The following is a 15,399-nucleotide window of genomic DNA, read 5'->3' on the forward strand; positions in this document are numbered from 1 at the left end:
TATGGCATATGTGATTGGCACATGCAGTTGAAAAGTCTTTGCAACAATTGGTTAAGCGAGGCTTGTTGAAGAGTGCAAAGGTATGTAAGCTTGAATTTGTTGAAGGGTGCAAAGGTATGTAAGCTTGAATTTTGTGAACATTGTATTCTGGGAAAACAGAGAAGAGTGAAATTTGGCACTGCAACCCACCAGATTGAAGGTATTTTAGACTACATCCATACAAATGTATGGGGGCCTACCAGAACTGCTTCATTAAGTGGTATGCATTATTTTTTCAGATAATGGTGGTGAATACACGAGTGATTCACTTTTGAAGATATGTCAAGATGAAGGTATGGACAAAAGGTTTTGGGCTGAGGCTGTTAGATATGCATGTCATCTCATCAATCGTCTACCGTCATCTGTGATTGGGGGAAAAACATCCTATGAGGTATGGTATGGAAAACTTACTAATAATTATGATTCTTTACATGTATTTGGTACTGTTGCTTATTATCATGTTAAAGAATCTAAATTGGATCCAAGAGCCAAGAAAGTACAATTCTTGGGGATTAGTGTAGGAGTCAAAGGATACCGTCTTTGGTGTCTAGAGATGAAAAAAATAATTCTAAGCAGGGATGTGACTTTTGATGAACTTGCGATGATAAAGAAAACAATTCGTTAGGAGTCATGAGTTGAAGAAAAGACCAGTGATACTAAACAAAAGGTGGAGGTTGAGATAATATTGGGAGACTCAGTGAGAAATGAGGCCACATGATGTAACTGTCCAGTTACAGTGGAGAACAGTGTACAAGAAGAGGAGATTTCATTCCAAGAATCTCCATAGCAACAAGAATCAATTGCTTTTCAAGAGGCTAAGAAGAGGATTTTGAAAACTTGCTCGATATGCTGACATGGTGGCCTATGCACTTCTAGTTGTAGATGATGATCTTCCTTGCACTTTCAAGTAAGCAGTGAGGAGCTTTGAATTAGACAAATGGAAAAGAGCAATGAATCAAGAAATGCAGTCTCTTCATCAGAATCAGACTTGGGAGCTAGCCTAGCTGCCCAAATGTAAGAAAGCAATTGGTTGCAAATGAGTTTATGCAAAGAAAGAAGGATTTTCAAATGCAAATAATATTCGCTTCAAAGCTAGATTGGTAGCTAAGGGCTACGCACAGAAGGAACGTATTGATTATAATGAAGTATTTTCTCCATTTGTTAAACATTCTTCCATTCGATATTTGTTGGCTTTGGTAGCGCAAAATGATCTTAAACTAGTTCAGCTCGATGTAAGAACTGCATTTTTATGTGGTGATATGGAAGTGGAAATCTGTATGATTCAGTCAGATGGATTAAAGGTTGCTGGAAAAGAAGATTGGGTATGCAAACTGGGAAAATCGTTGTATGGTTTAAAACAGTCTCCAAGACAGTGGTACAAACGATTTCATCAATTTATGATTGGTCACAAGTACATTAGAAATAAATATGATCATTGTGTTTATTCTTCGCAGACTACAAAATGGATCTTTATATATTTACTCTTGTATGTTGATGATATGTTGATATGTTCAAAGCACAGGGAAGAAATCAACAAACTGAAAGGTCAGTTAAGTCAAGAATTCAAGATGAAAGATTTTGGTGAAGCAAAGAAGATATTTGACATGGAGATATGCAGAGACAAAGTGAGAGGGAGAGTTAGTTTGACTCAGAAATAGTATTTGAAGAAGGTAGTACAAAGTTTTGGCATGTTTGAGGAGTCAAAACTAGTTAGCGCTCCGCTTGTTCCTCACTTCAAACTTAGTACATTTTTATCTCCTAATTCAGATGAGGAACGTAAGTATATGTCACAAGTTCATTATGGAAGTGCAGTTAGTAGTTTGATGTATGCAATGGTTTGTACAATACCTGATATTTCACAAACTGTTAGTATGGTGAGCAGGTATATGCATGATCCGGGTAAAGGACATTGGCAAGCTGTGAAATGGATTTTGAAATACATTATAATTACTATTGATGTTGGTGTAGTATTTGAGAAAAATAATACTATTGATCAACATGTTGTTGGATATGTGGATTTTGATTTTATTGGTGATATGGATAAACATCGATCAGCTACTGAATATGTCTTTACATTTGCTAATGATCCACTAAGTTGGAGGTCTACCATACAACCTACTATTGCTTTGTCTACGACAGAAGCAGAGTACATGGCAGCTTCAGAGACCGTTAAGGAAGTTATTTTGTTGTAGGGTTTACTTGGAAATTTGGGAGTTGTTCAGAAGCACATTACTGTGTTCTGTGATAGCCAGAGTGCTATTCATTTGGCAAAGAACCAAGTCTTCCATGCACGAATGAAGTATATCGACGTTCGATTTCACTTTATGTGGGACATAATTGATGAAGGCAGAATACTTCTTCAGAAGATTGCTACAACTGAGAATCTCGTAGATATGTTGACCATGGTTGTGACAACAATCAAGTTCAAGTATTGTTTGGACTTAATCAATATCTTGCATGTCTGAATACTTTTGGAAGACACCGATGACGTGAGACTCCAGAGAATGTTTGTGACAAAAAAATTTGTTGAATTTATCGTCAAGGTGGAGATTTGTTGGGTTTTTAGTCTCACATTGTTGGGAAGGTTTTTTTTCAAGCCTTTAGTTTGAAGGTATATAAGGAGCTTCTCTCACCATTTGTAAATACACCTCCCATTTTTGTAGAGTTACAAATATTATTTGTACTCTAGGGTATTGTAATTTGAAATTTGCCCAAGTTGTAATTTTTTGGAAATAGTGGATTGATCGTTAGCGCCTGAGGGCGTAGGTAATTCTTTTTCGAATCTCGTAAATTTTTTTTTGTGTGTGTGTGTGTGTGTGTTTTTTTTTTTTTTATTGCTATATTTGATTATTAGTTTCTACATTGCTTTAGTTTGATTATATTTTCAATAGTAATAGTTGCAGTATTGGTGTTTGGCACAAGTGGAGTGCTCGACACAACAGATGGTATGTACTAGTCCTAATATTTCTCAAGCTGTCGGTGTAATTAGTAGATATATGCATAATCTAGGTAAAAAGCATTGGGAAGTAGCTAAGTGGGTTTTTAGGCATCTTAATGGTACCATGAATATTGGTTTGAAATTTGGAAAAGATCCTTGTAGTTTAGATAACTTTCTTGTGGGATATGTAGATTCAGATTATGCAAGTGATCTGGATAATAGAAGATCTACTACATGATATGTTTTTACTTTGGCAAAGGGACCAGTCAGCTGGAGGTCTACTTTGCAATTCATAGTTGCATTATCTACTACAGAAGAAGAATATATGGCAGCTGAAGATGCTATAAAAGATGCCATTTGGATTCAAGGTTTGATTGCAGAATTGGGAATTCACCAAGAAAAGGTGATGGTGTACTATGATAATCAAAGTTCTATTCATTAAGCAAAGAATCAGGTCTATTATGCTAGAACTAAGCACATTGATGTTAGGTATCACTTTCTTCATTAAATAATGAATAATGGATAGTTTTGACTCCAGAAAATTGACACGAAGGAGAATCCCGCTGATATATTGACTTAGGTAGTCAATGGAACTAAGTTCAACCATTGCTTGAACTTAGCCAATATTGTAAACGTCTGAGAAAGAATGAAGAGCAGCGAGAGGCTTGAGCTGGAGGGGGAGAGACACAAAGGTTAGAATTTTTGAAAGGAAATATTAAAGATTAGAAACATCCCCAAATTGGTAGTGAGGTAGAGATTTGTGTGGTAAGTAGAGTCCACCAATTTGTGGGCCCCACAACAAAAGAATAATAAGGAAAAGAGAAGAGAAGATTGAAGAAAGTGGTAGATGGTGTAAATTTGGTCAAAAAGGGGTGGCAGTTATTATTACAGTACCGTACATTACTACTATAGTACCACATAGTACTACTATAGTACTAGTATTTTTAATAGGTTCATCCCATCTCATTTCAATCATCCCCAAAAAACTTAGAATTCCTTGTATTTTGAAGGCTTGTCAGCCAATTTTGTATTTGAGTGTGGAGAGAGAATTTGAGAATTTTTCTTTTGTATTGTTGTATTCTTCTCATTTGAATTAGTGAATTGCTTCTAGCTGCTCCGTGGTTTTTCTCTCCAAATTGGAGAGTTTTCCACGTAAAATTCTTGGTGTTGTATTTGTGTGGCTTGTTCTTCATTGCCTTTCTATATATCAATTTGATCTTGAATTTGGTATAAAATAAGTGGTATCAGATAAATCTGAATTTGTATACGTTACCTTTTACATATATGTTACTATTCACATATACGGATACTATTCAACCACATCCCCAACATGTAGTACCACCTCCAACTATAGTGAGGGAAGTGTTGGAGCACCTAGGATGCGGTTTGGAAGGCAAAGGTAGTGTACTGGACAAGGAGCCCGCCATGGCAATTCTCGCATTTGCACACATTGTGGCAAGCAAAATCATACTATTGATCGTTGTTGTGATCTCCATGGGAAACCAATCTAATAAGTCTATTGCTAAGGGTGGGACTCCATTGTTAAAAGTTCAAGTGCACCTAGCCACTCCACTAGGGAATTGAGTACATCTACCGTGTTGTGAGAAGAGTATAGTGATCTTATCCGCATGGTTCAACAACTCCAAACTCATTCTTATACATCAAATGCTATTGTGGCCCATTCAGGTACAATCCGACTTCTTGCCTCTTCATCCTCTTCACCCTGGGTTATTGATCCTGGTGCCTCCTCTCATATGACAGGTAGTCCTAATTTATTTCAGCCCTTGAAACCCCCCACTTTACAGTCTAAGGTTACTCTTGCTGACGGTTGAGTGACACTGGTTTCCATTTGTGGCAGTATTCTCTCGATTCCTTCTATGCCTCTTTCCTATCTTATATGTGCCTAATTTCCCTTGAACGTATTATCCGTTAGTCAACTAACAAAATCTCATAGCTGTTTTGTGACCTTCTTTCCATTATTAGTCAATCAACTAACAAAATCTCATAATTTTTTTGTGATATTCTTTCCTTCTTATTGTATTATTCAGGATCTCTAAACGAAGAAGAATATTGGTGTAGGGCTTAAGAAGGATGACTTGTGCTATTTCGATGGTGGTGGTGGTTGATCCAATTCTTGTCATACCACTTCCTCACTTTCTACTCATGGTATTATCTTGATCTGTAGCATGCTTGATTGGGTCATCCATCCATCCCTTCAAAAATTACAAGAAGTTTTTCCCATGTTCAAATATGTTTCTCGTTTTGAGTGTACTTTATGTCAGTTGGGAAAGCATGTTAGTCAATTCTACAAAGAAATAAAAACTCGGTTTAGCATTGGTATTTCAAAATTTTCATCCTGATATTGCACTCGAAGTTGTTCAAAATGAGTTTTAATCTTTTTGCTTGGCCAAAGGAATTATTCATCAAACATCATGTATACATACCCCTCAACAAAATGGAGTTGTTGAAAGAAAAAATAGACATTTGCTTGACATAATACGGTCTCGCCTCCTTCAAATGCATGTTCCTGAAACTTTTTGGACTGATGTGCTTCTTACAACTTGTTTTTTTTTGCTCAATAAGATGCCCTCTACCTTTCTTAGAGGGGGGGGGGGGGGGGACCAATACCCTTCTCCATCATGTATCCAAAAACATCCACGTTTTGTTGCACTTGTTTTGTTCATGGTCGACATATTGGACAGGACAAGTCTCTCATAGGGCTCTTAAATGTGGCTTTGTCAGGTTCTTGAGAACTCTGAAAGGTTATAAATGTTTTGGTCCCTGCACTCTCTGGAAATATGTTAGTGCATATGTCACCTTTTTTGAAGGGACATCCTTATTTCTCTAGTGCAAGTCCTCCTTGGATGAATCTATTTTGAGTCCATCAATGATTTTTGATTCCCCCTTATATGCTGATCCTTCGATTCCTTTCATTATCCCTATCCAAAATTCTTCTATTCCTCTTTCAAATCCATCAGATACAAACAAAGATAAACAATTGAGGGTTTATGAACGATGGAAAGCAAGCACAGACATCACTACCACCATGCTAACGCCTCTTCTGCCCATCACTGTTTCGACTTCTGATTCTAGAGATCTATCCCATTTTGAGTTGGATTTGCCTATTGCTCATCATAAAGATACTTGAACATGTACGCGGTCCTTAATTACTTATCCTATTGGTCATTATGTTTCAATTCTTCACCTTCCTAGTCCTATGTATTCTTTTGCATTGTCTATTTCCTCTGTTTCGCCCAGTGGCAGGCCAAGGTAAGGGTTAAGGATCCCACACTGCAGCCCATGATTTTCATTAACCCTCCACTAGAATTACTGGACTTTTGCTCAAATTCAGCTACATATGTGAACAAGAGAAATTTAACATATATCCTCTGTTGCTTCACTGTAAATAATCATATAATCAACAAAAAGCAAATGGGAACTTTTACACCCTATTCTGAAACCTTGGAAAAGACCATACTTTTCTGCCTTTCTTAACATGAGACTCAGCATTTCCATTGGTGGACAAAAATAAAAATGCAAAGGGAAGAGTGGATCCCCTTGCCTTGAGCCCTTACTAGAAGCAAAGAAACAAGAGAATCTTACAGTAGAAATGCATCTCCTCACCCATTTTCTCCACAGGCCCCCAAAATCCATTCCATGGAGAATATAGTCCAAAAACTCTGAGTTTACATGATCATAATATTTCTTGATGTCAAGTTTGCAGATAACCCCTGGCTTGTTTTCCTTCATCCTTCAATTTTGTGTCTAAGCTACTAGCTTATTAGCTAATAGGCATCCAATGTCTGCCTTCCCTCCAGAAAAAAGCATACGGATTTCTCCCTCCCACCTTGCTGACAACTTTCCTTAATGTTCCGGTTAAGACCTTGACCAAGAGGTTGTAAAAACTCTGGCACTGCCAACTAGAGTAATAGATCTGTAATCTTTTATGTCTTTAGTCCGACTTTTCTTAGGGACTAGAGCCATAGAGGCTAGGCTCAAACTTAGTGTAGTGTGGAACTCTTTAAACTACTCCTTGGATCTCCTTTCACAATTTCCCAATGGTTTGAGATGCCCATTCTGTTGGATCTTAGAACATTGTCTCCATCCAAATGTTTAGAAGCATTGAAGATCTCTTCTTTGATAGAAGTTGATCAAATGAAATGAACAGTTTTAGGTTGTCTATTCTAGTTGTATATCTATGGCCAGAACACACCCTGTTTTATATGTTTTACTGTCTGTATGGCGTGAAAACATGTAATTATTTTGCAGCTTATATTGCCCACAATAATGAATGAAATGATTAAATTGCAAACAAATCGAATATCTGTCACCATAAGATGTAATGATGTTGACCTCTTTTTTTGTTTTTTTCCCTTTTCCATAATTAAAAGATAATTTATACTTATTAAATCCTTTATGGCCATTCATTGTTGATTTGTTCTTAAAAAAATGTGGTGTTGGTATCTAACTGGTTTGACTTTGCAGGTCATGGACCTTGTTGTAAAGGAAAACTTGGTTTTAGAGGAGCGACGGATAAGTCTTTCAGAGTTTCATACTGCAGACGAGGTATGTTTTACTGGAGTCATACTTGAATTACCCACTGGATTTAATTGATTTTTGTTGAAGTAGTTCAGCTCAAGTTTAGTGGACCATAAGCATTAAGTTGAGTCATCAACTCTCAAACTGGGTGATGGTGTTACACAGTGGAGTCTTTCATGATTGGTATTTTTTTTCCAAATAAATCAGGGAAATAGTTTGACACAACTGATCCATAGTTGTAAAACTTCGGCTGCTTTAGTAAAACTTGGAAATTCAGCTTGAAACCTCGCCTGGCCAACTTGATTCATCAAGTTTTGATTTACTCAGTGAAAACATTATGGTTGCTATTCCAGTAGTTCTCAGTATACTCTGCTGGGCTGATTGAACTTAAAATTTTATGAACATTTATAATTTGAAGGATGTTAACCTAAAATATTGTATAAATTTTTATGGCGTACTGTATTGTTTAGTAAGATTTGTTCATTTGAATTGTTTTGGTCAGGTTAAGTCACAAGTAGATTCCATTTTGAAGCTTTGTGGGCCTGAGTATTTTAGCCTGAAAAACAAGGATCTATCCTATTGTTTAGGTCTGAGATGGTTGATGAATTGTTAGAACTTCAGAAGTCTCTGAAATTTATTAAAAAAAATATTTAATTTATCGCAGGAAGTCATTTGGTGAGAACTGCACAACTGCAATGACAATGTCTCTATTGTGTTTGTATTAAATTTAGTTAGGAACACAATTCATCAGCAGCATGGGTGCTCCTGTTTAAATATTCCTTAAGAGATGAGGTTCTTGGATCTGTAGCCAGAATTCTATCCAATTTACATGTTATGGAACAACTAGCTATCTAATCACAAATGATGCCACCTGTTGTCTGTTGCACTTTACAGTCAGTCAAACTAAGCCCCCTTCTGTCTTATGTGCCTCAATCTAGCTTTGGTATTTGATTTTAGAAAATTTCTGTCAAATAACCAAAAGGTACTAGTTTTATTAGACATAAATATTCTTTATGAGATTTTTATATCTATCTTGAGCTGAAGGCATGATATTTTAATGATTTATTGGATCAATATGCTAACCATATATTTTCAAGAACATAGTCACACATGTATTTAATATCTTAATAGTTGTGAAAAGGTATTTCAGATATTCTATTTTTTAATAGCTGAGAAAAAGTATTTCATAAAATATACTGTTAGAGAACTTCTTTGTCCTTTCAATATGGAGGATCAATTTATAGATGATATAAGTGATATAACCAGTTCTTGGTTAATCAGGGATTTTTATTTCTTAATAAAAAAGTAGTTTTGTTAAAATTTCTTAATAGAAATATCTGTTGTGGTTGAGAAATGCTATAATTATTGACAATAGGTAAACTGTTATCATTGTACATGTGCATGCAGTAAATTGAGTGACGACTGTTTTTATTGACATTTTATCCAACTGAATAGTTCTCTGCGTTCTTATGGATGGATGACATAGTCAACTGCTTGGTTGATGCCTTCCAATTCATTCATTTTCTTCATGGTTGCACATGATTTACCTTTTTTATTTTCTACATAATACAGTTAGGGTCATCCTATGTTTGCCCTGCAGGTGTGGACAACAGGAACGATGGGTGAACTCACGCCAGTAAGTTTTTGTATATTATAAATGGTCTTTATTGCTTTTTTTTTTGTCTGTGTCACGAGTACCTGATCTTTTTATGTTCTTTCTATGGTTAAATAATGAATTTTTCCATCTGATAATCCAAAACAATGCTGGCGTACCCAGTGTAAATCTGGGAGTTTCATACTAGGTTGGATGCTTTACAATGAACTGGTTTGATTTGTGCTTGTTAAGTGTGAATTTTCCAATATATATTGTAAAACCCTAAGCAGCTATTGAAAGCTCTCTTCCCGCACAATTGGTGCTTGATATCCAACTGAATCAAGTATTTCAGACTTGAGTTGTATTCAAGAGTTTAGGATTTCAGTGCTATGTTGGGAATGTCAGATCCAGTTTGATTTTTGTTTGATAATTACTTAATGATCATTGAGCCTTAAAGAAAGAGATACAGTGATATTGATTTCAAGCTTTGAATGTACATTTTGAAAGATAGACTTGCCACTGAATGAACTTGGGATTGATCTTGGCTTTTAGTCTGCAACTTGGCTTATAGAATCAAAGGCAAAAAGTAGCTTGATCATCTAGAAAAAGAGGAGATTTGTATGATTCAATGCACTGAAATAGTTGGCTTACTATACATAAAGCAAGAGCTGTTCTATTTAGCAGATTGCATTTTCTGATTAGCTGATAGAAACTGCTAAACTACAACAACAACAGCAACAACACAACAACAAAGCCTCAAGTCCCACTGGATGGGATTGGCTACATGAATCCTTTTCCACCAATTTACATTGCCATGGGCAATTTCTCCGAAAAATTTAAATCTTTATTCACTATCTCATTCCAAGTCATTTTAAGTCTATCTCTTCTACTGCCCCTCATAGTAACTAGCTTACTACTTACTAGCACACTATTTGGCCTATGTTGAAGATGCCCAAACTATTTGAGCTGTCCTTCTTTTATCTTATCTTTTATAGGATCTACACTTAACTTATTGCAAATATGTTCATTCCTTAGTTCATCTTTTATGTTATACCACTCATCCATTTTAGCATTCTTATCTTGACAATTTCTACTTTTTGGATATGTTGTTTCTTAGTTGCGCAACATTATGATTTATATTACATAGCTGGTTTTATAGCCATCCTATAGAATTTCCCCCTTTTAATTTTATTGGTATTCTACAATCACACAACACACTTGAAGCACTTCTCCATTTTACCTATCCTACTTTAACTCTATGCATTACACCTCTTCAATTTCTCCGTTAGCTTGCATCATAATAGATCCAAGGTACCGAAATCTACCAGTGTCATTGATTTCTTGGCCATAAAGTTTAAGTTGTTTAACCTTTCTCCAATGTTCCTACTATGGCTGAAAATACATTTTATATATTCTGTTTTATTTCTTCTTATCCTAAAACCTTTAGATTCAAAAGCTTCTCTCCATAAGTCTAACTTAGATTCTACTCCACCCTTAGTTTCATCAATCAAGACAATATCATTGGCAAACAAGATACACCATGGAACCTCATTTTGAATACTCCTAGTAAGTTCATCACTATAGCAAACATATACAATACACTTATTGTGATTGGAAATTCCCTAGCCCCTCCACCCATAGCCCTAACGCTAGTCATTACTCCATCGTATATATCCTTAATGATATCAGTATACCTACCATACACATTTTTTTCTTTTTCTTTTTCTTTTTATTTTTATTTTTTCTCTAAAATACACCATAAAACTTTCGTAGGTACCCTATTATATGCTTTCTCTAAATAAATAAAAAACTATATACAAGTCCCTCTTTTTTTTTTTTTTTTTTTGAGGACTTTTTCATTAATCTTAAAAGATATATAACTTTTGTAGTAGATCTCCCAGGCATAAAACCAAATTGATTTTTTGAGACATTTGTTTCTAACCTTAATCCTTGTTCAACTACTCTTTCTATAATTTCATTGTATGAATGATAAGTTTAATTCTATGATAGTTGTTACAATGCTGCATATCTCCTTTATTTTTGTATATAGGTGTTAAGAGTGCTTTTCCTTCATTTGTATTTTTGTATATAGGTGTTAAAGTGCGTTTCCTCCATTTGTCTGACATTTTCTTAGTTTTTATAGTTGTATTAAATAAATTATCTGACCATATAATTCCGTTATCACCTAGGCATTTCCTAACTTCAATTGGGATGTTATCTAGTTCTATAAGTTTTCTATTTTTCATCTTTTTAAGTGCAAACATGACTTTATTAACTATAATTTTGCGAAGAAATCTCATATTTTTATCCTTTTTCTCATTTGTCAATTCTAAATTTAAGCATTCTACTTGGTTTTTATTAAATAGCTTACTAAAGTAACTTTGCCACTTTTCTTTTATGTCTTCTTCTTTAACCAAGACAATATCATCATCACTTTTTATACATTTTATATACCTAAGTCTTTACTCCTTCTTTCTCTAGTTCTAGCAAGTTTAAATGTTTCTTTCCTCTATTTTTGTATCTAATCTAGAATATAAATTATTAGATGATCTATGTGTAGTTTCATTGATGACCTTTTTTGCATCTTTTCTTGCCTCTTAATACTTTTCAAAATTTTCCTTGTTTCTACGATTTTGCCATGCGTTACACTAATTTCTTTTTGTCTTTACAGTTTTTTGACATCTTGATCCTACCACCAACTCTCTTTGTTATTCGAGAATCTTCCTCTTGATTAAACTAAAATTGCTTTTGCTTTCTTTTTAATAAAGCTAGCTATCCTACTCCAAGTCTCCAAGGAGTGTTTGTGTCTACACCATCCTCTAATGTCCAATCGTCATTTTTGATTATTTTATTTTTAAATTTTATTATATTTTCTTCTTTTAGAGTCCACTGCCTAGTTTTCTTGCATTGATTTATATTACTCTTTTCTCTTCCAAGTTTTTAATACATATATCTAACACTAAAAATTGCTTTGACATCTCAAATTTTAGCACTTACACAGTAACTTGGCCTTAAAATGCTAGGGTCGCACCTAATATTGAATTCCTAATCTTAAGATGCTAGATGCCAAAATCTTTATTGCAATGAATTAATGTCCGTCTCTTCTCTGCGGTGCAAATGCTAGTATCTTTTTGGTGTGATAAGCCTAGATCCTTATGTATGACATCTGTTCTCGGTTGATCTTGTAATATCATAACTGACACCAAGTTTGCATGAATTTCTTTACCAGGTTGTCAAGATTGATGGACGCGTGGTTGGTAATGGCAAAGTCGGGACTGTGACGCATAGATTGCAGAATGCTTACAAAGTCTTGGCAGCAGAGTCAGGGGTGCCTATACCCACATTTAATGAGACTTAAGTGCTGCATCTCCATTCTTCAGAAGGTTTGATGCCACCACTTTTTCTTGCTTTATATGTATGTATATATATATATATATATATATATATAGAGAGAGAGAGAGAGAGAGAGAGAGAGAGAGAGGGGGTGCCTATATGCACATTTAATGAGACTTAAGTGCTGCATCTCCATTCTCCAGAAGGTTTGATGCCACCACTTTTTCTTGCTTTATATGTGTGTGTATATATATATATATATATATATATATATATATAGAGAGAGAGAGAGAGAGAGAGAGAGAGAGAGAGAGAGAGAGAGAGAGATTGCATCATTTTGTAGTGTCCACGTGTGAATCACAGAAAGGGATCTCCACCATTAGATTGGATGATTGTATATGGATAGTTTGGTCTATGTGGTCTAATCAATCTGGTCAAGTAAAAATCCTACAAGTGGTCTAAAATGTTTTATTATAGTTCTGACTTTGCTCACTTTGGCTGGGGGTCTTTTATGGTTAAATGAGGTCCAAATTTAATCAATGTCCATGAGATAAGTTAGCACTTTCAATCTAACTTTGCAGATCCAATTTCGAGGTCCCATATAGACTCTACAAAGAACTGATGTGAAACTATCATGCATGTGTATGCATATATATATATATATATATATATATATTATTGGTGAAATATCTAGTTTTTGATTTGAGGTGAGTTTACTTGAGTGAATCTAGACCTAATGTGTATACTTTCGTGATTAGATCTTTCCATCCAAGCCTAGTTAATTAACTTACATGACAGTCGTGAACAAATTAATTGTTCAGTTCTGTTCTATAAATAATTATATTGTCAAGCACCATTTTGATTGGGATGGAGCCATGGAGGTACTCCAGTAGATGTTGCTGTTGGCACAATAGTGTGATGTGGCCTTATTCCAGAAGAAAACCATACGTGCTTACAATTATTGCCTCTGATGGCTTTCAGATGCTACCTCTATAATCTTCATGCTTTGAAGCGCACTGTTGCAAGTCCTCGATCATTATTAATTATATTTCTCATCTCAATCTGTTGCAATTCCCTTCAACAGGTTGTCATCTTTGTCGATGGGCACATACTCGGAATTAATGGGTGAAATCCATTGCTAAGAAGATGAAATTGTTCTGACAGTGCAAGCATTGGTTTGAAATCGTTTGAAATTTCTAGTGTATGTATTGGTTTGGAAGTGGAAACCCTTGTATTCGTAAGACTCCAGAAGTACTTGCCTGGATGTGCAAGTTCCCCCCCCCTTCACTCGAAACACCTCCTATTTGTCATGGAACTCTGGTGGTAATAATTTATGTTTCTTTGAATATCATGTTTGCTCCTGTATTAAACTGTTTGGTAATTAATAAACTTGGACTGGATTTTGTATCATAAAGTGGAGGACTTGATGAAATAAAAGAACTTAAGTCAATATTCTGTTTAGTATGATTAGATGATCTTGTGACTGCGCACAGATGAAATAGGCTGGTTTAAGTGTATAAATCCCTGCTGTTCTTTTAGTTTTGACCTTAAATACGCAGGCTGCAGCATCCCAGCTTGAAGAGATGAGTAGGGAATGGAAGGCACAGCCTTGGTCACGATCTGGTTGAATGGTTGCTGATGGAAGCCTACATATGTGAGAAGACTAGTTCCAATTGAGAATTTTGGAGTGTGACCAGGTCAGTGAAATCAATGATCCACTGGGGGAAAAAAATGTAGCTCCAATCTTTTTGGTATATGGTGTATATGACACGGGTCTATTGGACAAGGTATGTATAAAAAATGTATTTACCTTATGAGTAGGTCGATTATTTTTATCCTAAAATTCTTTGCTCTCTATCTATTGTAGTCGACTGATGACTTAGGAATCTGTTTGATCCATTTTCAGGAATGGCCATTTGAGTCATGCATCTTGTGCGATTTGATAAGGAAGCTCTGGAAACCTTTTGTATGCGTGAGTTGTTTTTGTGAACTATAGGTGTAGGTTGTTGAAACAAAAGACATAGTTCAATCTCTTAGCATTTTGGTAATCAATTCTGGAATCTCGAAGCTTTCCTTTTAAACCTTGGAGAGTATCCTTGACTTTCAGCTGTGCTTTAGACTCATTTTGCACTTGCTTTGATGTGAGTGCAAGATGATAAATTGTTTTTCTTTCATTTAGGGTCTTCTTTTTCTATTTATTTAGGATTTTATTTCATTCTCTATTTATCTAGGATTTTTTGTCTAGTAAATATTGAAGTCTGATTTTGGGTCATACTCTTGATTTTCAAGGTCTCAAGAATCCTAACTGCGACTTTGAGCTTTTAATCTTGGTTATTTTTCTTCTGAACTGTGTAGACCTTAGGAAAAAAAAAAACTCAAAACTAATTTTTATTTTAAGATACTATTTAAAAAAAAAAAAATAATTTTCGTCTGTGGAATGTTTGTGTCCAATCTCTTGGACCTTAAAAAAAAACAAAGAAAAGAAAGAGAAAAAGGGTAAGTAGACAAAAGCAATCCAATTTTGACTTTTTAAAGAAAAAGAAAACCAAAATTACATCCTTCTGGGTCTCCCATACAACATATGAACAACAATAAAAGAGGCACAAGTACCTACCATTTTATTCTGTAAAGTATGATCCTCTATTCAGCCAAAGGAGGAGGAGCTAGTAGGGCCAATTTAGGCCCTTTCTTCCCTCCCCTCTTTTGTTCATCTTGCTCTTTGGAACCCCCCTTTAATGTAAGGACTCCCTATCAATGCATAGAACAAAGAAAAAGAGGGTCATCCATGACTCAAAATTTTACTCGTTGTACTCGCATCACCTCCCTTCTTCAATGCCCCTTTTGAAAACCCAAAAATCAATAGAAAAAAGGGAACATCCTTCAGCCACCATTCAAGTGCAATATTCATGATGACCTTGTGAAGTGTCTCAATATCAAAATGATGAAAGGTAGCTCG

General features: G+C 35.3%; 1 protein-coding gene across 3 annotated transcripts in view; it reads left to right on the forward strand.

Moving 5' to 3' along the window:
- LOC131154564 (branched-chain-amino-acid aminotransferase-like protein 1) overlaps positions 1 to 13,893 on the forward strand; it is an 83,551-nt gene extending 69,658 nt beyond the window's left edge. For 2 of the 3 annotated variants that reach the window (XM_058107402.1, XM_058107404.1), the window contains 4 exons: positions 7,463 to 7,543; positions 9,117 to 9,152; positions 12,340 to 12,493; positions 13,528 to 13,893. In XM_058107402.1, coding sequence (XP_057963385.1) covers positions 7,463 to 7,543; positions 9,117 to 9,152; positions 12,340 to 12,468 — 246 coding nt within the window. In that variant the 3' untranslated portion in view covers positions 12,469 to 12,493; positions 13,528 to 13,893. Of the gene's footprint in view, positions 1 to 7,462; positions 7,544 to 9,116; positions 9,153 to 12,339; positions 12,645 to 13,527 lie in introns of those variants that run through there. The other variant, XM_058107403.1, reaches the window with a different exon arrangement.
- Positions 13,894 to 15,399: the final 1,506 nt, after the last annotated feature.

The sequence above is a fragment of the Malania oleifera genome, chromosome 4 (genome assembly GCF_029873635.1).
Source record: "Malania oleifera isolate guangnan ecotype guangnan chromosome 4, ASM2987363v1, whole genome shotgun sequence".
Taxonomy (NCBI): domain Eukaryota; kingdom Viridiplantae; phylum Streptophyta; class Magnoliopsida; order Santalales; family Ximeniaceae; genus Malania; species Malania oleifera.